At 39.3% G+C, this 23,855-nt stretch overlaps 1 protein-coding gene across 1 annotated transcript in view; it reads right to left on the reverse strand.

Moving 5' to 3' along the window:
• The window catches only part of COL4A1 (collagen type IV alpha 1 chain), a 213,283-nt gene that overhangs the window by 110,778 nt on the left and 78,650 nt on the right, over positions 1–23,855 (reverse strand). The window contains exon 2 of the mRNA XM_077807066.1: positions 20,457–20,507. Coding sequence (XP_077663192.1) covers positions 20,457–20,507 — 51 coding nt within the window. The remainder of the gene's footprint in view (positions 1–20,456; positions 20,508–23,855) is intronic.

The raw sequence follows: 23,855 nt of genomic DNA on the forward strand, positions 1-23,855 counted from the left end.
AGTGACTTAGAAGCACAAGTCCCAGTTACTTCATACTTGTGCTCGTAGGTCCTTTAGGAGCTTTTGAAAATCCCACTCTTAGGTACCTACATAAGGACTTTAGGCTATTTTTGACAACTCCGGCCTTACAGAAGAAATTGAAAGCCTGTTATAACTGATCCCTAGAATAAGTGTGGTCCCAGTGGCTGCATGCAGCCACCAGGGACTTCATGTTCAACCACCATGACTTTCCGGGGGTCATGTGGCTACCATGTGGCTATACACACTTTTGTTACAACCAACTTTTTTAAAAAATGGATATAGTTAGTGATAATTGTACACATGCTGTGTAAATTAAGAGTACCTATTATTCTTTACATTGAAAAGATTTGTTTTTTATTGATGACACTTGCAAATAACCACAGGACTAGATTGTCAGTAATATAATATTTTAACTCTCAAAACTACAGCCATTACAAATTTGCTGTGGCACTTGAGCAGCCACACCAAAAATTCATTTGAGAACCGCTGCCCAGAGTGGCTGTAACAAGTTCTGACTTATCACTTTCCTGTTGTCTGATATTTTTGAAGTTTTTTTAAAGAAAATATTAATCCTTGAAAGGGGAAAGATAAGATGCCACTTGACCAATAGAAAGAATAGAAGTAGTATGTGAAAAATGTGAGATTTTAAATTTAACAACATTTACATAGCATCTTTCATCCAGGAGGATTCCAAAGAGGTTGACAAATTTAGGCCCCAAGTAACATCAGGGGTTCTCACAACAAAATTTTTGGTGGCCTCAGACTCTTGCTGGTGGCCACACTAGCAATTTTTCCTAAAATAATTGTTTTTCCTTAAGTTAATTAAATAAACATGCACATATACATGTCCAAATCATTGTAATTTATTTATGTAGGGTTTTTTCAGACTCAGTAATAAAAATAATTTACTGTTGTCTCTATTCTTTACTGGACCTAAACAGAACAGAAACACAAATAAGGTGCTTTGCATGTTGTCTTTTTGTTGTTGTTTCTTTTGCTTTTTTGGTTGCACTCCTTTTCCCTCTAAGACTTGCTAGCTGGTAAGTCTTCTGCTGTGAAAAGTGATATTGGCATATTTGTTAACACCACTTTTCACAGCAGACTTACTCAGCCCCAGCAAGCCCTGGGACAAATCAAGCCCTGGATGGGGAGGTGAACAGGGAGGCAGTGGTGCCCAGGGACAATGGCAGGGGTGGTGAGCCTGGAGCTGGAGCCTGGAACCAGAGCCTGCCACCAAGTGGACAGAGCTCGAAGCCCCGTGGCCAAAGCCTGCCTCCCCTACCCCTGGGAAAGTGGGGAATTCACCAGTTGCCTTTCTGTTATTTACTATTGTCTCTCACCCTTCCCTATCCCTACTTTTAATTCCATGCTTCTGTGTCTTGCATTTGGCTATTTTGTAATGGGACCATTCATAATCTACTGATAGATTAGAATAAATTGACAAATGAATATGAACCAGGTGTGTTTCACTCCCCACCATGTTTTTACCCAGGCTTCTCCAATTCACCATTGTTTTGCTGCCCCAACTCCCTGGTTCCCGCATGATATTCTTCTGTTCAGTGACCACATGAGATCGAGCCACAAATCTTGGAATTTCTCTGGCTTTGGTGGCTTTTGTCAAAAATTACAATATGATTGTCTGAGTAATAAGTACTTTATTAATATCGAAGTGCCTGTGTTAGTGTTAAAATTCTCCTATTTGGATCATTTTTGTTCTGATAACCAAGAGTGCTCAAATTTCATCTCTTTTAGATGAATAAAGCCTACATTCTAATATATTAAATGCTAAAGTCAAGAGTCTGGCCTCTCCTACTAAAGTGATGGAAAGAGTACTTACTGGAGGTCAGGAGTGATATTAATATCCATACCTACTAATTCCTGAATTCACAATAAATCTACATCTACCATACAATAAACACTTTTTTAAAATCCTCTTTCACATCACCAAGAAGGATAATTCTAAAGCAGTGGTTTTCAACCTTTTTTCATTCGCAGACCTGTAAAAAATTTCAAATGGATGTGCAGAACACTTTGCAAATCTTAGATATATTCTGTGGACCTCTTTAGGGGACCGTGGACCACTGGCTGAAAACCACCGGTCTACAGGATTACAATATTCAAATGACTTCTCAAGCAACCACTTCATTTTTCCCTGGCAACAATCTGGATTTTATCAGGAGAGCTGCTACCGCCTGCAATTACTATGCCCCAGGTCATGCAGCTATTCCCTGGGTGAGCACTTACTTGCGCCAGTCAGTCCCATTTTCTTCAGTGAGGGTAATGGCATGAATAAGGGCTAACCAGGGAAAGGAAAGTCTCCCAAATCTGGCCCTATACAGTCACAGTAGATGCTGAAAATTAGCAAGTTAAACAAATATTTGAGTTTTATGGAGAGATGTTAGTAGCTCCAACTTAAGTATGACTCTAACGTCATTCCATTCTAAGCCGTTCTCTTTCTCTCTCACTGCACCCACAAACACGCACACACACACACTTTCCCAGAAACTAAACCAATCTGCCTGAAACATCACAGATTTGTATGCATGCCAAGAGAACATTTTTTTCTTGAAAGTTATATGCAAAACTGATTAAGCTGTTTTGAGGTGAGGGTTAAAAAGCCACAGAACAAGTGATCTGACTTCTTTGACCATTATTTTTCCTAATTTTTCTCTCTTCTAATTCCATTTTTAGGAAAATGTTGGCTTTGGTGAGGATGAGTTTTGGGTTTCGATAGAATTATGTAGTTATTAAAAATTTGAAACCTACATTATGAATCCTGAAGATTTAATGTATCACCGTAATCCTGCACAGCCCCAGTGTGGATCTTGCAAAATCTACACAGTTGCAATAGGTTGTTGCAAAGTGAAGATGGCCTCAGTATGGACTTCTCAGACCCACATGTGACCAGAATTTGGCCCTGGGTTTTGGTGTTCTGTAGACGTAACCATAAATACTCCAGTGATTTGATAATCTTTAATCTAAGTACTTTTAGGTGGCAGACCAGTAAAATCACTATATTGTGAGAAGTATGTTATACTATGTGATCGGGCCTCATTTCTGAAATATTCACCTTCAAGTCATTGGGCTTCATTCTCCACCTTGTTAAGCCTATTTTACATCATTGCAATACCACTGGCTTGGAGATACACTGACAAAGAACAGGTGTAATGGAGCAGAGAGTCAGGCCCAATTTGTAGATGCAAATTAGTAGAATCTGTATTTCTTTTTTTAACCACAAGAGGGAGGATTAGTACTAAACATCTTTCCAGATTAAAAATAAATAAAGCTCATTTGCTTGTCCTTAATTACACTTCTCATTTCCAATAGTTTATCGTGAATAAATTTACTTAAAGAATTACTTATTTCTATTGTTTTATATTTGCAAAGCAAGCACTATTTAAAAAAATTAAGGCTTTGTAGCATTACAATGTTTAAACCAGGGGTCGGCAACCTTCGGCACGCGGCCCATCAGGGTCATCCACTGGCAGTCTGTGAGACATTTTGTTTACGTTGACCATCTGCAGGCACAGTCCCCCGCACTCCCAGTGGTCGCGGTTCGCCATACCTGGCCAATGGGAGCTGCGGGAAGTGGCACGGGCCACAGGGACGTAGGTTGCCAACCCCTGGTTTAGACTGCATGCTCTCCAGAATTAGAATTTAGCTACTTTAAGTACAGTTATGGAATTGTGTAAGTAGCACATAATAAATTATACAAACACTGTTGTTAAGGGTATACAGAACGCATGCATAGGAGCTCTGTACAGATCTTGGAAAACACATGTGCTTTGGGGCACAGCCCTTCTCAGCTTGGGGATTGGCAAAATCTTTTCTCCTCCCGACAGGAGGATTCTAAGGAACTGATACAAGAGAAATCTCCACTCAGCGTTTTTGGTTTGGCCAAGCTAAAATTAGCAGAGGACTTGCTGGGAGGGAGTAAAGAAAGAGTCTTTATATCACTTCTGCAACTCTCCAGTCCTGGGGCTGGCTAGGTCAGCAGTTGGCACAGCATAAAGCCTCATGGCTGCTCTAAATTACACCTGGATTACTATCACACCAAGGGGTTGTTCTGACTATCCGTGGCTGATGAAGAATACAGGTACTCTTGCTATGCCCTCTCTGCCAGAGGCCAATTTGAGGTTGGCATAAACCCACTATGCTGGCTCTGCACTACCTGGGGATTCCTCAGGTAGCCAGTTAAGATGGCTTTTGGGCTGCACTGGACTTCCAAAACATTGCAAAGCATCCAGCTCATAGTGGGTCACACAGTTTCATAGATTTTAAGGCTAGCAGGGACCCCATTATGCTCATCTAGTCTGACCTGCTGCAGAACACAGACATGGTCTTTCACACAGAGAATTATTTTTTCCTACTATGTAAATGAACACGACCAAGCCTACTAAATATGGTTATCCTAGCCATCTGGGGAAAACAGCAGAGTCACAGCAAAGGATCCTAACCCTCCAATAATGAGTTAAATCAGGATGACGGTATAATTACAGTGCTGTTCTTTTTGACCTATGTATTAACAGTTCAGGCCTAAACCATGTTTGGATCCTTGATTAGAAACTTGAACCAGGGAGCCCCTTCACATAGACTAGAGTGACCTTGAAGAGTGGGACAAGCTTAGAGAACATGGGCAATAGAAAAGTTTGAGGGGAAAAGGTGACAGTGGTACGAAAAAGAAAATTGATTGACAGTGATATGAAAAAGAAAATTGCACCAGTTGAAGACAAGTTAAAAGAAAGGGTGTTAATTTTCACTCAAGATCATCTACTGAGTTTGTTAGCTTTGAGTAATTCTTCCTTTAGTTTACTGCACATTGTGTTAAACCACTTAACGTTAAAAGGTCCTGTAAATACTGGTAAAATGCTCCACACCCTTCCTTCTTAATTACTGAACATTATTTAGGGTTTGTCTGGATTTGTCATAGCTTAAATATTCATCATATTCCAAAGACAAAAAGCAGAAAAACATTTTACACTTTTTAGTTTGTTTTTATGAAGACTCTAGACCTGAATGAAATGTGACTTTATATGCAAGTTTCATATTCTTGCCAATGATTTGTCATAAGCATATTTATAAAAAATAATCTCTACCATAAATAGTAAAATCATGGACTACTGGTCCTAGACATTACAGACTGCAATGAGTTCTCACAAAGTAGTATTTGAATAGATATTGCTGTTCTAGATAACACATATTTTTTCCTTCCAGGCTTGGGTGAAATGCCATTTTATGCTACTTTTTAAAGTTGTACAACAACAAGGTAGCTTCCTGATATAGCTACAGCAAATACTCTGGTTTTCCAATGTTGAAATACCACAAGGCAAATTGCATTGTGCCTCAAACCCTAAAGAGTGCCTAAAGTTTCATCTATAGTTAATGTTAACCCATGCAGAAGCTGTTGAATATTTTGTTTCAAGTCAATCCAAATGTTTTCATTTTGGAAAATTTTGGAAACGAAAGGCTAATATCACAAAAATAGAGGTGGTGGTGGTACCGCATGCCTTACACCCAACAGCCCAGTCGTTAGGCCACTCACCTGGGATACAGAAAACCCAGGTTCAAATCTCTGCTCTAGAACAGGGACTTGAATCAGGTCTCCCCGCTAAGTGCCCTAACTATTGGCCATTCAGAGCGGAACTCGCTCAGTCTTTCCAGTTGAAGGTGTCCCCCTTTTTATAAAAAAATAATATTCATTGGTTCAGGGACTGGAACCTATTTGTCCTCTCTTCCAAGTGGGTGGTCTCACTATCTTTTTCTGGCCAAATGACTATTCAACTATTTTATACAAAGTGGAACAGCTTCAACATGATAGATGTAGAGAGACCCATTCCAGAATACCTAAAAGTGGTGATTAAGGAATTCACTCAGGAGAGAGGAGCCCTGGGTTCAAATCGCTGCTCTAATGTGGGTTTCCTACCTCCCAGCTGAGTACTTTAGCCACCAAGCTATTGGTTATAAGGGGGAACACTGCCCTCCCCTCCTTCGGTTTTGTGAATAATATTAAATCTGTGAGTCTAGTCCCCAAAATTTAAATGTTTTGTATTCATGTCAAAATACAAAAAAAAAAAAACTTTTTAAAATTCAGAAGAAATGATTCACTGAAATTTACATGAATTCATGAAGTGTTTTGCTTGACCAGAATCTGCCTTTTCAGTGATTTTTTTGTAGACTTTTCCTGATCCCATACTTTATTGACAAGTTCGGTGATTTCATTGACAGCATTATCATTACAAGTCTTCACTCTTTCCCCAGTGACTTGGTCTTCACATGCAGTTTTTTTATTGCATTTTTTTATTTCTTTCTTTGGGATGTGAAATGTTACAATGTCTAGTTCAGGGTTTTTAATCTTTGTTAATATCAATAGTTTCTTATATTGTTAGTTTGTTTAGCAACTCTTTAAAGAGCTCCCCCCCCCCCCCCCCCGTTGTTCTTTTCCATTGTTTAGGCCTTTCCTGTTTTATCCTTAACAGGCCCTCTGGATGGTGTAAACTCGCCAGTTAGAATCCTGTTGAGTTGATAAAGTATTTTACAGTCACTTCTTTCAGCAGCTGCTTCAGTTTCTTTGGCAATGTTACCTCTGTATTTCCTCTCTTCTCTTCTAATGCTGATTTTTATTTTTTTCTATTTTATTAAACACACATTTTTGCTCCTTCATTTTCTGAAAGTGTTTTTGAGGCACTGATGTTTGCTTTGATTTGTTTCCTTTCTTTCACACAGTTCCACGTATCGTCACTTATTCAGACTTTAGGTTTGCTTGTCTAGAAACCAACCCGTTACTGTGCCATCTATGATACTGTCATTGTGAAAGAGTGCCCATCCTACACAGAACTCACAGGGGTTAAAGTGGCCAGATAGGCCAGTTAACTCCACATTCTGTAGCTGGAGGAGGAGCCAGAAGCTAATTGAAAGCAGGCTCAGCTGGGCAGGAACAGGTTGGGCCTATAAAGCCAGGTAGTTGACAACAGAAAAGGGCTGTGGGTGAGAAAGGGCAGTCACTCCCTGGGAAGAGGGAAGAGGGTTCTGGGAGTTGGTACACCCAGAGAGAAGGGGAAAAAGACTGGTAGGAAGCAGTCCAGTGAAGAAGCAGTAAGGGTAGAGAAAGGAAGCCCAAAACTGCTGAGCTGAGGGTCCGTGGACTGGAACCCAGAGAAGAGGGCAGGCCCAGGTTCCCCTACCAGCCACTGAGGGCATGGCAAAGAACTGAGGCAGTGAATGGGAAGACTGCCTACGACTGCTGATGGACTGAACCCTGGAAGGGGGAACACTGAGTGACCTAGCCAGAGAGCTAAGTCATGAAGAAGATGTTGTGGGTCCTGGAGCAAAAGGAGCTGCAGACCAGAGACAGAGTGATGACATGCAAACTGTGGAAGGGGATCTTGACCTCAAGAGCGAATCCCCAGAATGACTAGGAGGAGGCGCCAGCCGGCAGTGAGTGGTGCACCCCATGACAGTCATAAAAAAAGGACCATGACACATCAACGCTGACTTTTTGTGGTGGATTTAAGTCTTGTAGCACCTGAAATATATGACAGATATGGCAATTTCCTGCAATACCATGACAAACCTCATTGAATTAAGTTAAATGTTACTGAATTAAGTTTAAGTATCTTAAGGTTCATTTTATTAAAATTGCAACTGTTTATGCATTATTGTGGGACTGTATGTAACATCTCGGGGCGGGGGGGGGGGGAGGGGAACATGCTAATGTAAATCCTGGGAAGTGTTATGAGATTCAAAGACCTCTTTTAAGCAATGTACCTCCCACTCTTCCCCACCGGGTTATGCCAAAAACCCTGCATTTTGAAGCTTTGCCCAGAGGAGAGGACCTCTGATGATCACTTGTTACATGGAGGACAAGATCAGACTCCCAAACTCTATAAAGGAGTGATTAACAGATTCACAAGTACATAGGTGCTGGAACTAGGCTTGAAGTGGTTTTAATCATAAACAGGGCTGACAGTTTGGTTCAATGGCAGTCAGCACCCCCACTATACAAATTATTCCAGCATGACTGCACAAGTGTGCTTGTTCTGAGGCAAGAGGGTTATGGACTTGTAACCACAGAAAAAACCCATTGGAGGAGTATGAAGGACTGATCACTGGCCAGAGCCTTTGTTGGAGTTGGGGTGATCTCTGGTAAGCTTATTAGTATACATATGTGACCAGGTGGCTGGAAAGGCCACACTCAGAATACCACACTCAGGACAGACTGCAAGAAATAGGGCACACAATCTCCAAGCTGGTGATTTATTCTATAATAAGATTCACCTAGCCAGTAACATAATAGCTTCTGTAGCACCACACTGGCTAACCAGAAGCCAAACACAGTCCCCTTTAGGCATTCCAGCCCTTGGTTCCCATCCAAATAAACAGGTCTAATATGGTGAGGGGTTATTGAAAACCTAATTCACCATATGTGAGGTTTTTGCTAATCCCAGAGAATCAAACACATACCCTCAGTTCAATACACATTTCAGATCTTACCCAAATATCACGCTGTCTGCAACCCTTAGTAAAATAACTAAAGGTTTATTAATTAAAGAAAAGGAGAGATATAAATAGTTATAGACATGCAAATGATTGCAAAGTCCTTATATCATGAATTCTTTCCTGGATGTCTGGCTGGTGAGTCTTGCCCACATGCTCAGGGTTTAGCTGATCACCATATTTGGGGTCAGGAAGGAATTTTCCTGCAGGGCAGATTGGCAGCAGCCGTGGGGATTTTTCACCTTCCTTTGCAGCGTGGGGCACAGGTCACTTGCTGGAGGATTCTCTGCACCTTGAAGTCTTTAGACCATGATTTGAGGACTTCAGTAGCTCATACATAGGTTAGGGGTTTATTACAGGATGAGGTGGGTAAGATTCTGTGGCCTGTGTTGTGCAGGAGGTCAGACTAGATGATCATAATGGTCCCTTTTGACCTTAAAGTCTATGACTCTCAAAGTCTATGTTTGTAGCAGTGATGGAATAGACTGCTGGCTTGTAAAGTCTCTCTGGTCCTCAGTCCATAGTTCAAGATGCTCCTTTTAGTTGTAAATCTATTAGTCCAGAGAATTAGGGCAGTAAAGAAGCAAAATGGAGATATCTCAGGTGTCTTTTATATCCTTTGCCAGGTGCCTGGAAATTTCCTGTCCCAAACAGAGCCCCTGTGTGTGGAAAGTTACTGGCCCAAAATGGAGTCCAGGATCACATGAGCATATGTCCTTATATGGTTTGCTGAATCACAGGGAGTGGCTATTGGCCCCTTTCTGTATGAGAAATCCTCAGGAAGAGCTACCTGGGTGGGATGAGTTTCTTCTATGGCCCATTGTGAGATTGGAGAGGCCTTAATGGCCCATCAACACATAGCTGTGTAGCCTTGATGTAAATTTATCTGGAGGGTATCACCCAGGAATACAACATAGGTTTAAGATACAAGTACATAGCCAATATTCATAACTTCAGATACACAGATGATATATGGACTTAACCAGAACAATCTATCAAGTATGATTATAACTTTTCCATTGACACCTTCCGTGATATACAACTACTATAAATTTCATACAAAGTGTAACAGTAGTAATATCAATTATATAAATGGTCATCTTTAATCATACAGCATCACAGCATGTAGGTTTTCATTATTTTTAATATGTTTTCTCTGCAAAGCTTTCACTTTAAGAATAAATGTGCTCATTTAGAAAAAGCTGTGTGAAAACTTATAACTATGGGCAGTTAAGCTGTTTATAGCTTCTGACAAGAAGGTAAAAGCAGGCCTGCTTAGGCAGTCTGAGTTGCTGGGGAATTCACAGTGTAGGCTGGGAACTGTGCAGTCTGGAAAAACTCCTGTCAGGAGAAATAGAAGTTAATGTCTCTGACCAGGAGGGTGATGGCTGGGGAGCCAGAAACCTAAGAGTATGTGCCCTTGCTGGGCTACAGAGGGGGAATACAGGTGCAGGGGCCCTCAACTGTGACAATACATTCTTCAGTTCAATTTGAAATTGCTGCTGTAAGGTCTTATCTGATGGCCTTTTGCTGCCAATTTTCTTGGTGCTTTTGTGTTTAACTTTGATCTTTCATCTTGCCACGCACAAACTGTGGTCACTTCAAATGTCAGTTCCTCTGTATGCTCTGAAGTTCTGGAGAATTGATTAAGTTTCCTTCTAATACATAGACAATGAATCTGATTCCTGATTGTTCTGGGGAATTCTAAGTTAATTAATGGATATCTTTAAGTTAATTAATGGATAATTTCCACCAATTATGAGCCCTGATAGCAGGCATAGTTCTACTAGTTGTTTGCCATTCTGATGTTAGGAACCAAGGTTGAGCTTACCCATTGCTTTCTCCACTCTACTGTTGTCATCCCCAATCTTGGCACTGAAGTCCCTTATTACTAAGCAGATGTCATGCTTAGGAATATTGTCAATTTGAGTTTGTAGACAACTGATCATTGATCTCAGCACTGTAGTTGTCTGGTGGTGCATAACATTGTATAAATGTCATTTTTACATATTGTGCATGAAACCTACCTTGGAACAATCGGTTATTTGGCTCCCACTCTATGAGCGATTTTTCTGCTTTGGAAGTCAATTAATATTACTCTCTTTGTGTGGCAACCATTTCACCTCTGCAAATACATTATGACTTTATTTTCATTTTAGAATAGTTTTCTATCTATTTCTGGCCACCGATATTCTCTTACTACAAGAATTTCACATTTATGTTTGTCCATATTTTTCATTACCAGCAATGCTTTTTTTTGCTGCTGCAACTATTGTTCCACCATTCCATAGTTAGTTTTACCATTAGTAAAGAACTTCTCAGTGTTTCCAGCACTTTGGCATGCTGTTTGCAGTAGTGTCTACTAGTTACGTTTCTATCTTTTTTCTTTTTAAAGGTTGCAGCTTGGTTGTTGGCATATCCTCAACCCGTAAACTGAAAGGCCAATAGACTGCTTTTCATCTGGTTCCTATCTTTTGACCAGTCTAACATGGGTGACCCTATCAGGAGTTAAAACTCCCACTGGCATAGCTCACAGGCCATTAGAACACACCGTGTCAAGAGGCAGCTCACCGTATCAAGGGGCAGTCCCCAGGGAAGGCTTTTAGCCTGTTCTACATGGAACTCTACTGCAAACTAATGCACAACACTGTGAAATCCTTCTCTAAACAGAGGGCACAAACAAGGACTATGTACTTGAAGCCCCAGATATATGGCTAAAATGGACCTTAAATGATGTATAGGCCTCCTCTGCATAGGGGTGAATTTCACCCAAAACTCCATAATGAAAAATTACTGCTTCATGCATTGAAAAATGGCTTTAAGGAAGGAGTGATGAAGTAAAGACTTTCTTTTTCCTTGCTGATTCTCTTCCAGTATGATAATCCATGGCAAATCTGTCATTTACACTATTTCCATTAAAATGGAAAACAGAAAAACTTCTGACAAAGTCTTTGAGTTAGATGCAAGTAGACAAAGGAAAAAGAGAAATTTCTATGAAGCTCAACTATCCAGCTGTTGGGGTGTCCTGATGCTATAAACATACATGAAATGCCAGAATGTGTTAGTACTAACCAACTTAGTACTTTATTGGGATCATACACGGTAGTAATTTTTGATGGGAACCGCTCTCTGATATACCAAATTTTAATTTTATTGCCACTGACTTTATTTAACTAGCTTCAGAATGGAAGAAAAGGAGGGATATTTTTTTTTCTTCTAAGGAAAGAGTGCTCTGGAGTACCTAGGATTACACAAGAAGTATAAGATTTTGAGGGGGAAAAAGACATGAGGCAGAAATAGAGCAAGAGAAAGGAGTAAATGCTTTCTGGAATCTACATCATGAAGTGGAAAAATAAGCATGCGTCTGACAAGCAAAAACAACTGTACTTGCAAAAAGAACTGTGACTTGGTTCTACCAAATGTGCCATTACCATCTTTTCTATTTCTTTTCTTTATTTTCCTCAATTCTGTGGCCAAAAAGCAATAGAAATAAAACTCAAGGAGATTACAGTATTACTTCGGTTTCTTTAATGATGGTTATTTATACCCAGATTATCTCTTGTGCACAGTACTGTGGAGAAAATGTAATGAGAGACAGAGGATAGAGGTTTTTGCTGCAATTAATCAATCTCCCTGTGTGGGAATCTGGCATTTTATCTGAGCATCAGTTATAATAGCTAACTTGGTCTCACTTATATGAGATCACCAGCAAACAGCGTAATCTGGTGAGAGAACAATTTAAAGGAGACCAATGAATAAGCTACATAATATGGCTTTGGTGTTCCCCACACATTTTCTCTCCTACCTCCATCCACAGCCTCCTAATTAACATTCACTCAACATTGTCTGCAACATGGCAATAGAATATTAGTGTAGAAGAATAAGCAAATAAGGAGCACATAAAAAATAGAATCAGTTTGGAAGGTTTTCCACACATGTCAAGATATAGAAGCAACTGCACATGGGAAAAACATGTATTAAACATATAGATTAGAGCCCCACAGGTCCCACAGGACTCACTGCCATAATAGCAGGAGTGGGTAAAACGTACTTTGTGGGTGGGATTGGGTGTGCCAAAGAGGGGGGGAAAAAAGGACTGCACTAATTTTCAGGTTTCAGAGTAACAGCCGTGTTAGTCTGTATTCGCAAAAAGAAAAGGAGTACTTGTGGCACCTTAGAGACTAACCAATTTATTTGAGCATGAGCTTTCGTGAGCTACAGCTCACTTCATCGGATGCATACTGTGGAAACTGCAGAAGACATTATATACACAGAGACCATGAAACAATACCTCCTCCCACCCCACTCTCCTGCTGGTAATAGCTTATCTAAAGTGATCATCAAGTTGGGCCATTTCCAGCACAAATTCCTGGATTTGTGCTGGAAAATGGCCCAACTTGATGATCACTTTAGATAAGCTATTACCAGCAGGAGAGTGGGGTGGGAGGAGGTATTGTTTCATGGTCTCTGTGTATATAATGTCTTCTGCAGTTTCCACAGTATGCATCCGATGAAGTGAGCTGTAGCTCACGAAAGCTCATGCTCAAATAAATTGGTTAGTCTCTAAGGTGCCACAAGTACTCCTTTTCTTTTTGCTAATTTTCAGGAAAACTCTAATTTTTTTAAACAAAGGTTTTAATATTTAAATTTAAATGAGGGATAGAAAGATTTGATGTCTATTACAAGAGGAGTTGAAGTATTTTTATGTGGTTTAAGCAAGACTTGTTTTATTCTTTTAGTGGTAAAAATTGTGTCTGAATTCTGTTATATAGATATAGATGCATATAAACCAATTGGGGTTTTGAGGAGTTTTTTGTGGTTTTTTAGTAGCATGCGGGAATCTGTCTCTCTTGCAGGATCAAAGGTTTTTCCAGGTGGGAACGGGATAAAAATGCAAGAAATAATGCGGGAGTGCGTAGGAGCGGGAGTGGGTATTGTGGGGTGGGACGGGAGCAGTATTAAAAAATATTCACTGGCAGGGTTCTAATACAGACACCACAGAGTAAGCATAGATACAGGTCGGCCTGGTTCTATCCCCATTTTCTGCATTTTAAAGTTATTGATGTTCCCTAACATAGAATGAGACCCTTCTTCCTACTGAATAAGGAAGAAGCTAAGAACAGCGGAGATTTTATTGGCTTGTTCTGATTTTACATTGGTTTTGTTTGTGAGATCCCACTGACTTCAGTAGAATTATATGTAATTTACACTGGTATGAGATCAGAACTAGGTCCTATAAGCCTAGTGAGAAATTGCAATGAGGAGTTATATTAGAAACTGTTTCACAAGTGTAAAATCAAACTCCACACAGCTATGTGTCATGTCATACTCCATGATGAAAAGTCTGAGAACATTATGCAAACTTCTGTACAAGCAAAGTCTTGGAAATATGTATCTGACAGCAGCTGTTTAAGAAGGCCATGTAATGCCAAGTGGAATACTACTATGTGAAATGCATTGGAATTAGGCACTGAAAACTGAGTACTCTATAGGCATATTCCATTACATGGGGATGCTTGGATGTTTGTGTGTATAAAGATCTTTCCACAGGAATATCAGCATTTCATTTAAATTAGATATCACTTGGAACCAAAGATAGCCAAGACCACCATACTAAGTGTAAGAATATACATTATTACGTTAAAGTTTTCTCAGAGGCATTTGATCTCGCTTAAGGCTAACGGGAGAAATGGTTCCAATAACCAGCTTGAACAGAAAAAAGGCAAGGTGTGAAAGCTTCAAGTACCACTTATGCATTTGTCCCGCCAAGTGGGCAAATTGCTGAAAACTTCCAACGTGGACTGTTCTTTCAAATAGCATTTAAAGCCTTTTGTCATGTTGGCTCTTTGATAATGTCACCTTTGTTCACATGCTCGTTGCATAGGATATATGTTCTTACCTTTGATTTGAATCAAAAAATAGATTCTTTCTCTAAGTGACAGCAAAAGAATGGATAAATAAATATAAACACATTGCAGCCACAATGGAAATGCCATAAACATTCAACAAATAGTTAATATGGTCTGATTGTCAAAAGTACTGAGCAGCCACAGATCTCACTGATGTCTGTAGAAACAGATGTTTAACACCTTTAATAATCAGGCCACAATCCTCGCACTTCCCCCTTCACTAATGATTAAAGCTGGACTGAAAACGATTTCCCCATCCCACAAATACTTTCATGTTCAAAATTTGTCCCTCTCTCAAATCAGGACAAAGTGAAACTCTTAAGTATTCATGAACCAAAAAAACCATACTTTGTTTTGTGTCAATTATTTTGATAATTTTGAAACACAATTTGACCTTTTCCTTTTTTAACCCTTTTAGCTTACACAGTTTAAATTTTACTACATTAACCTTTCTTCAGTCTTCTGGGATCTCTCCTGTAATCCATGAGTTTGTAAATATTATTGCCAGTGGCTCCGAGATTTCTTCAGCTAACTCCTTTAGTACTCTCGGGTGAATAGCATCCAGCCCCACTGATTTGAATTCATTCAGATTGGTTAGAAGATCTTTGATGTGTTCTTTACTTATCCTGATCTGCATTCCTTCCCCTGTATTGTCTATGGTAACTTCACTAGTTGTCTGGTCTCCTGTTTTTTTCTGTGAGCAACTCTGCCTTCTTATCATCTTCTGTTACCTGCTCACTATCTCCACTGAACAGTAGACACACACACCATCCTTGATCTTTCTTTTTTATCTGACATATTTGAAGAACCTCTTCCTGTTGTCTGTAACATTTCTTGCCAGGTGTAACTCATTCTTTGCCTTGGCTTTCCTGATCTTTGTCCCCACATGCTCGCACTATTTCCACGTATACTTCCTTGGTGACATGCCCCTCCTTCCATTTCCTGTATATATCACTTTAGCTTTTTAGATAGCTAAAAACCTCCTTCTGCAGCCACATTGACCTCCTGTGGTGGCTCTTATCTTTCCTGTGAATCAGAATAGCTTGATGTTGAGCCTCAAGTATTACATCTTTTACAAATTGCCAAATCCCCTTGAATAACTCTGCTTGGATAATATAAGCGACAAATACATGAGTAGAAATGTAATTTTTTTTTCATATTTTTATTTTGCAAATATTGCTGCTTTGTCTCTTGATAATTAAAAAAGCCATGACAGGCCCCCACTCTCTGCTAAGCCCATTTCATAGCTGTATTTATGGTGCCAATTACTGCACATGTAAACTTTCAAAAATAAGGAATGAAAACATGCTGATAAAAATGGTTTGCATCATTTATGGGATTTGCTTACTTCTCAAAAACACAAGTATGCAGCAGTTATGCTATTTTTATTTTATTTCAGCATTCTACATTAAGGTGTAAATTGCAAGATACTCAATACACAATAACCCTGGCATGGAATAACAATTTTTCTAAAGAATAACAATTTATACAATAATAACTGGCAGGCATTGGATGAGAATACCGAGCTTTTTAGTTTACGGTGGTAATAGTAAAGTAACCGAGTTACTTGAAGCAACCAAGGTTAACTCAAGAATCCACATTTACAATATGATACTAATTGTTCCTGAACGTTTTCAGTTGATAGACTGAACATTCTTGGAAGACTTCATGAATCTAAACACTTTTACTCATCTGTATGAATACTTTACCCTAAATAGTAATTAAATGCTAATATGCTCTTTTTAACCAGTAGTAATGCCTGGCTATTTCTTGTCTCTCCAAATGTCTCAAAGGGCCCTTAAAATCCAGTTAAGCATGAAAACGAATATATAGCTTCTCAATATTTCTGAGTAACCAAGTAACAGTTAGGCAAGCATTCAAAATTCTAATCAGTTTAAATAGATGGAGGTCCCACACTATTGTGAGGTTAGAAAGAACAATAAGTTATTGTATACAACGCCAAAATACAGAGAGAGAAAACATCTGAAGATGTTAAAAGCCAACCTAATGGAAAGTAGTAAGCTATTTTATTTTGAATAAAACAATAAAGTTGCTCTAAAATTATTACACCTAATATCTTGTAAACATTTGATATTTGTCTTTATTTAACTTAAAGCCAACTGTCTAGTATTATATGACTGCTCAATTTAATAACAAAGGCTTTATATGCTAAGAGCCATCTGTTGCAGTGAAATTCATTTTCTAAAATCTGGGAAAAAAAATAAAATAAAACTAAGGCTTTGTCAATTATATGCCCATAATAAAGTATGAGTCAACTTAAAGGATTTTAGCAGAGGGATGCAATTTACATTGGAGGTGGTCCAATAAGAACATATTCTAAATATGGCTATCCCAGTGACCCAATGTGATAAAAACTTTCTCAAATGAGAGATAAAAATGTCATTATAATACAGTCTTCTCATGTTGAAAGTGTCCTCTAGTAATTTTTAATAAGGTATTGCACAGGTTTCTATAGCAAAAAAAATTCCCCTGAATTTGTATGTTGAGATCACTAATGCAATTATATGGTAAAACTGAGTGTTAATTACAAAAATAAAAGGAGCCTGAAAATTCTTCCCACACTATGGTGAAAAATGTATCTCCAGATGCTTTGAATTAAGGCATTAAAGGGCAAACCCAGCACCCACTTCCACAGCTGCTGAAGCTCCCATTCAGCACAACTGGTATGGTTCCATTGTGTTAGAAGGGGGTAGATTTGAAGAGGCTCTTTAAAGTTTGCACAGTTCTGCACATATGGAGCCCAGCTCAGTAGGAGTCCCTATCTGACAGTATGTAGAGCGTGGGTAGAGGAGAGGCAGAGATGGGCCCAGAGGATATACATCAATCCTCCAATCACCTTCTCACAGTGGGGCTATATTAGAGTTGAAGAAGAAAATTGCTTCACTTATTGGGTTGACAGGTTTCAGAGTAACAGCCGTGTTACTCTGTATTCGCAAAAAGAAAAGGAGTACTTGTGGCACCTTAGAGACTAACCAATTTATTTGAGCATAAGCTTTCGTGAGCTACAGCTCACTTCAAAAGCTTATGCTCAAATAAATTGGTTAGTCTCTAAGGTGCCACAAGTACTCCTTTTCTTTTTATTGGGTTGAGTAGCCTATCTAGATGAACATGCAGCCTGTAGAGGTGGATGCGTCTCTTCTTTCCCCTGCACAGCTTCCCAGAACCTAGTCCAGCTATTCAGACTTGTGGCTGGATTGAAGATTTGGCCCTAAATAGATAGGTCAGAAGTTTAAAGAAATGTAATTAAAAATTACAGCTGGTCTGAACCGGTTTTGCAAAAGTCAGGTATCCACTCAAACCCTAAAGTTATATTCTAATGCTTGGCACTAGTAACAACAAAATGAGCAGGTTTTGGTGTACTTTTTGTACTATTTCACAGTCCTTTTCCTTTTTCAATGATCTTTTAGGTATAGTTGCTCATTCCCCCTTTTGGATGTCTCTAAGGCCAACAATGAAATCAGACTCCCCACTCAAACCAAAACCACACATATTTAACAGAGTACACATTTAAGACAGAACACTTTGGGATAATATTATCATGTATATAAAACAGCATTATAGAGAGTGTCATGCACATGCACAGACTTTTTGGAAAAGTTTGCAGGGGTTCTGTAGTTTATTAGAGCTTCTGTTGCTGAGTATTGATACCGGTATCTCTTCCACTTCCCATTTTGATCTAAGTCGTTAAAGAGTTTGAGGTGGTTGTCAGTTATTAAAGAGCTGGAGGTTGTTGTCTTGGACTTCAAGACATGAGCCTACATTTATAGAAGAACACTTTTTAAAACTCTGAGCCTAGGTAAATAAATACAGCAGCAGAGAAACTGTCTCATACCTCTAGCAGGAAGAATCTCGATCTGAGTTTGAAATAAATGACAATTTCAGCATCTCAGAAATACTTCACAAAAAGCTGAACACTATATTTTATTCCTTACCCAGAACAGAGAGCAACTGGAAATTAAGATCTGCAAACTAATGGGTTTGAAAAGTAGAGTTATGGGTTTAAAACTTCTGTCCATAATAATTTATTTACTGTTGCAACTGAGAAACAAGAAATATCTTGGACAGAATGGTAAATAGTGAATAAGGTCAGAGTTCAGAATCCTGAGGTTTTCAGGAATTCTAGCGTGAACCTAATCATGCTACTTTGTCTTCTTTATTAAATGGACGGCTGACTTAATTGATGCTACTTATTGGTTGAAAAGGTTAGAAGAGTATCTCCTAGAAGCTTCTGAAACTATTTACCCTACAACTTGATCCATGTTCTGTTATGAATGAAATTATCATGCATCAACAACTGCTTCACCTGCCTTTAGCCTCCAGTTAAGGCAGTTTGATTTTCCAGAGAAAGAAATAACAAAGAAAGTTCTCAACAAACATTTTAGCTCTCTAAAACATCCTTAAAGTTCCTCTATAACAGACGTTTAATAGCACAGAATACAAGACTGGTATGCTGTGATAAAAAGCTTTAGGAGCACACATTTGGGCTGCACCATTCATTCCTGATTAACATGTCTATCCCAAATTCATGCTGATTAAACCCCTATACTATACTCAGGAATGTATGCAAGGTGTTTACAACAAACCAGTACACTGTACATTAAAAACTGTACAGCAGAAAATGAATGAGAAGAAGAGCTAGAGGGGTGGTATTTTACACATCAATAATATTTACAAAGCCAGCGAATTCATAGGCAGGAATAGAAGCCATGAAAGGGGCTGCATTGCAGATCCACACCTTGGGAGTGTACTTCAATCCACCCAGACTTCTCTTACAAAGATCGTGGATTACTCTAGTTTTATTCAAGAGATGTAGATTTTAACACAAATTACACTGAAGGACACATTGTCAGCCTGAGAAAATGGAACTTTAAAAGCTGCATCAAAGGGATTGCAATGGAAAAGGATTTACCATGATTGTGTAAACTGTCATTAATATTAAATATGCATCTTTTTACTAATACAGAAAAAAACATTTTGTTGAGCTGGCCAGGAATTTTCTGTCAATTATTTTTTCTGTGGGGAAAAATCAAAGAAATATTTCATTCGGGATTGGATTGATCCAAATTGAAATATTTAAGTCTGTTGAACTGAACCAAAGTACTTTACTTCAAGTCAGTTCAACATTAAAGTGTATTTCTCTGTTGTGCACACCACTTCCTGAGAGTTGTAGTTCAGGCCCCACATCTTGCCCCCATTCTCTTCTATGGGCTGGGCTTCCTGGCTGGACTACATTTCCCCTGATGCAATGGGACTCCCTTCTGACCAAGCTGCGCAAGGCTAAGATTTTGTCTCAGATATTTTTAGTAAAAGTCACGGACAAAAAAGAAAAATTTACAGAGGCCGTGAACTGTCCGTGACTTTTACTAAAAATATATGTGACAAAATGGGGATCTGTGGGTCCCCACACCGCCCGAAGTGGGGCAGTTGAGCAGGGGCTGTAGGATACCCCTGCTGCCTGCAGCTCCGGGGGCCCCCATGCTGGCTGCCAGCTCCCACAGCTCCCATTGGCCGGGAACAGTGAACCGTGGCTACTGGGAGCTGTGTGGGAGCATGCCTGAGGACAGTCAACGTAAACAAAATGTCTCGCGGCCCGCCATCAGATTACCCTGATGGCCATGTGCCAAAGCTTGCAAACCCCTGGCCTATATAAAATTCCTACATGTTTTTATAAGAATCTGGTTCCCTAACAATAGGTCATACTTGTAGAAGTATGTATTTGAGTGTCAGCTGTGCTAAAAGTCTCGTGCTAATATATTTAAAATTTAATATTTAGTAACCCCCATTTTTAAAAAGTTTCATTTTCACAATTTCTCTTAACAGATCCAAACTCTGTGCCATACGGAGCTCACACTACCACAGTTTGGGCCTAAGAAGGGCTGCATAGTGTAGACCTACACACTAAGCAGTCGGCTGTGGACCCATCTCTAACTGCATCTCATTTATCTTCTAATGATTTCTTTGCTGTTGCCAATATAAGTGAGAAAATTAGACAGATACAGCTGAGATACTCACTTTTTGCCCTTTTACTCCACTGCAGTCACATTTTCCACAGCCAGAACAAGCCTGTAAATTAAAGAAAAAGGAATTAAAGTCTTGCATTTGGTGACAATTGCAATACATAACAAATAGTTAACCGAGAGGTGTGGGTGCCATACATATTAAAAATACAGCTGCCCAAAACACAACACAAAACACTGAGCAATTAACTCCAGTGATGCAGCAATATTAGGTTAGTGTGTACGTTTCCCTTCATTTTCTCCATGTTATTTTGCTTAAGATAGTAGATAAAAGTGTGCTTTAGTAAAAACCAATTGTTTCAGCTTTTCCCAAAAAACTATTTGTTAGCTTTGAATCTTTATTTCTTGACATGCCATTTAAAAGTGGCTGACTTTTAACAGGATGCATGCTCACTGCGCATCTGGTAAAATGAAGGTCTCATTTTAGAACTACATAGGGACTCTCGGACGTACCACTGTCCGTGTTCAGAGCATTCAAAAGTTCAATAGTTTCAAGGAAAAAGCACAGTCTAGTTTTAGAGCCTGATCTGTAATCTATGATCCTGTTAATAACTGGCTGGCATTCTCTATAAATGTGTCTCCCTAGTTTGAGGATAAAGGGATTGTGTAACTAAGTTTTTTATGGTTAATTTTCTACTACTAATAGGGAAAATGTCACATTTACAGAATGTTTAATGCTTTTAGAAAGGCAGAGCATTTTTGTGCCTGTACAGTAAACTATTGTTCATTAGACTTACTAATATTAGTTCCCTGAAAAATATAACAGTGTCATTAGCAGTCTTCTGATAATGGTAAGACAATATTTTTAACAGGAAACTAAAACATTGTTCTCATCACCATAGTAAATTGTTATCTCCAGATGAACTTGTTTATATATTTTATGAAGTTAAATCTGAACAATAGCCTCCAAGACAGTAAGCTGTTCTTAATTTCACATATTGGAAATGGAAACAATTGCCAATGTTTATTGGCAGAGCAGTGACTAACTCCACAGATTCCAAGCCTGTTTCTTACATTTACTACTTTTATGCTGTTTTCATCGTCCCTTGTTTTTTTATAGCCTCTCCACCATTTAACTCAATCTCTAAAATATGAAGTAGTTTATTTATTAATAGCATGTTGATTGCGGTGATGGCATTGATATAAAGCAAAACATTAGTAAACATATGTATCAACCTTAAAATATTTTGAAGGTAAACTTCAAGTCAAAGAAATGTAACACTTTGACAGGCTATACAATCCCTTCAGGGCTTGATATGAAAACTCTTTAGGACAGAACAATCGTGCTGGGTTTTCTACACTTGACAAACCACTGCCATCTTTACCAAAAGTTCAGGGAATGCTGAGAAGCAGCCAACTAATGCTCCCACAGAAGCTCCAGGCTTCAAAGTGTATTCTGACAGATTCTAGCTAAGGCTTACAGGTTCCTGAGAGGGGAAATCCTGGAGAGCTGGCAGGTGTGAATTCTTTCTCATTATATCTCAACTGAGGAAAGGAAGCCAAGTAGCATTATTGACTTTGCTTGTCAGGACATTACATGAAACAAACCTTTTAAGGTTTCAGAGTAACAGCCGTGTTAGTCTGTATTCGCAAGAAGTAAAAGTCATAATGCTCAAATAAATTGGTTAGTCTCTAAGGTGCCACCAGTACTCCTTTTCTTTTTGCAAACCTTTTAAGGTACACCATGGAAAAGTGTCATCTCCCTATCCCCAGCAGAGGGAGATAAGGATGTGCTTTCAGATCACAGATGCTTGAGGAGAAGAATTTCATATAGATAGTTTCAATAATTTTATTAAGATGATGTTGAAATAAAAAGAAAATGGTACAGAGTTTAAGCATAGAAGTTTCTGGTTATCAGGGAATAAGGTACAGATTATCAAGGGGTGCAAAATTCGGTTTAGGAATGGGTGGCATAAGGAATACATAATCTGCAATCTCCCCGATTGGGGGTAAAAGTTTAATGGGTCAAAGTACACACATTGAGATATGGGGGTATGTTGTTCATATAATGGCTATGTTCAGGTGTGGAGTATAATGAGTGGATACGATGATAAGGATGGATTTACCCTCATTTTGTGGGATTTAATGTTCAGTGAGTTTATGGTTCCAGTTCATATGGTCCAATGGAAAAAGTCTCTCAGTCCCTTTCCCATAGTTGATGCATGAAGTTGTACCGGCTCACACCTCCTGGTACTGTCGGTGGCCGGTCATGTGTTCGATGTAGATGTCCCTGGACCATCGGATGGTGTCTGAGACCATGAGGCGCCGCATGAGCCGTGCATAGCGTCGACCGATCCCACAGGTCCGCAGCACACGCTCGTTGCAGGGGTCCCAAGCGCCCAGGAAGTCCGATGATCAGGGCATCCATCTACTAAATCTTTCATTTGTTTACATGAGCCATGAGCTGGGGAATATGGTTTGGGAGATGTTTTTATCTGAGTCAGTGGTAACTAAATGCATACAATTTCTAGGACATAATCATTAAGGGCTAAATCCTCTTCACAAAGCAAGGTCAAACTAGCATGGTGGTGTCTAAGGGAAGGGGTAAACCAGATATGCTGTTGCACTCTGGCTGCTAGTTAAAGGATTATGGCTGTATGGTGTCACCAAAGCAATTGAATGCAGGCAGAGCATATCAATGAGTCTTTTCCCCTTTGCCCTTGCTGGTTGTGAAGCATTAGAGGAATGGTTCTGTGGCTGTAACAGCCCCGAAGTTGCTATGTCTTTGGTGCATGGGAGGAGTGATCACTGAATGTATGTTATTGCAGATACACTAACCCACCCTGATCCTAAGCTAAAGGAACATGGAGCTGTTTTCTGTGGCAGTTACGGAGGCTACATCTCCTGCCTGAGTTCCCAGAATACTGCCCAATTCCCTCACGTCAAACCTACCCTGATTCCACTCTCTTCCAAGTTCTCAGCATTGATGGGGAACTAAAACTAAAGCATGTAATACATCAGTGGGGCCAAACAAACATTGCTCCTCATCAAAGTTAAATAGTAGAGCAATATTTTCCCTGGGTAAATATGTCCATTTAAAAATTAAACAGATTAAGATTCACTTACTCACATGGAACACTTAGTGGTAATTTCAATTTACCTGCCAGTTTTTGTAACGCTGAAGTTTTTAGGTGTTTTTTTAACCCATTGAGTTTGTTCTTTTCTCTGATAACCTTCTTCCCCTCTCCCCCCTTCCCTCCCCCGCCATATTCAAGCAAAAACCAAAGTGTTTCTTTTAATAATGATCTAATGATATTTCAGGATTCCACTACTATATTATTTTAGAAATGAAGACAAGAGATGAAAATCAACACTGAGTTCGATGAGAGTAAAGAAAAGCGTCTCCTGAAGAACCAACATTACTGGCCGAAGCACCTGATCTCTCTTCCCTCTC

The sequence above is a fragment of the Eretmochelys imbricata genome, chromosome 1 (assembly GCF_965152235.1).
Source record: "Eretmochelys imbricata isolate rEreImb1 chromosome 1, rEreImb1.hap1, whole genome shotgun sequence".
Classification (NCBI taxonomy): domain Eukaryota; kingdom Metazoa; phylum Chordata; order Testudines; family Cheloniidae; genus Eretmochelys; species Eretmochelys imbricata.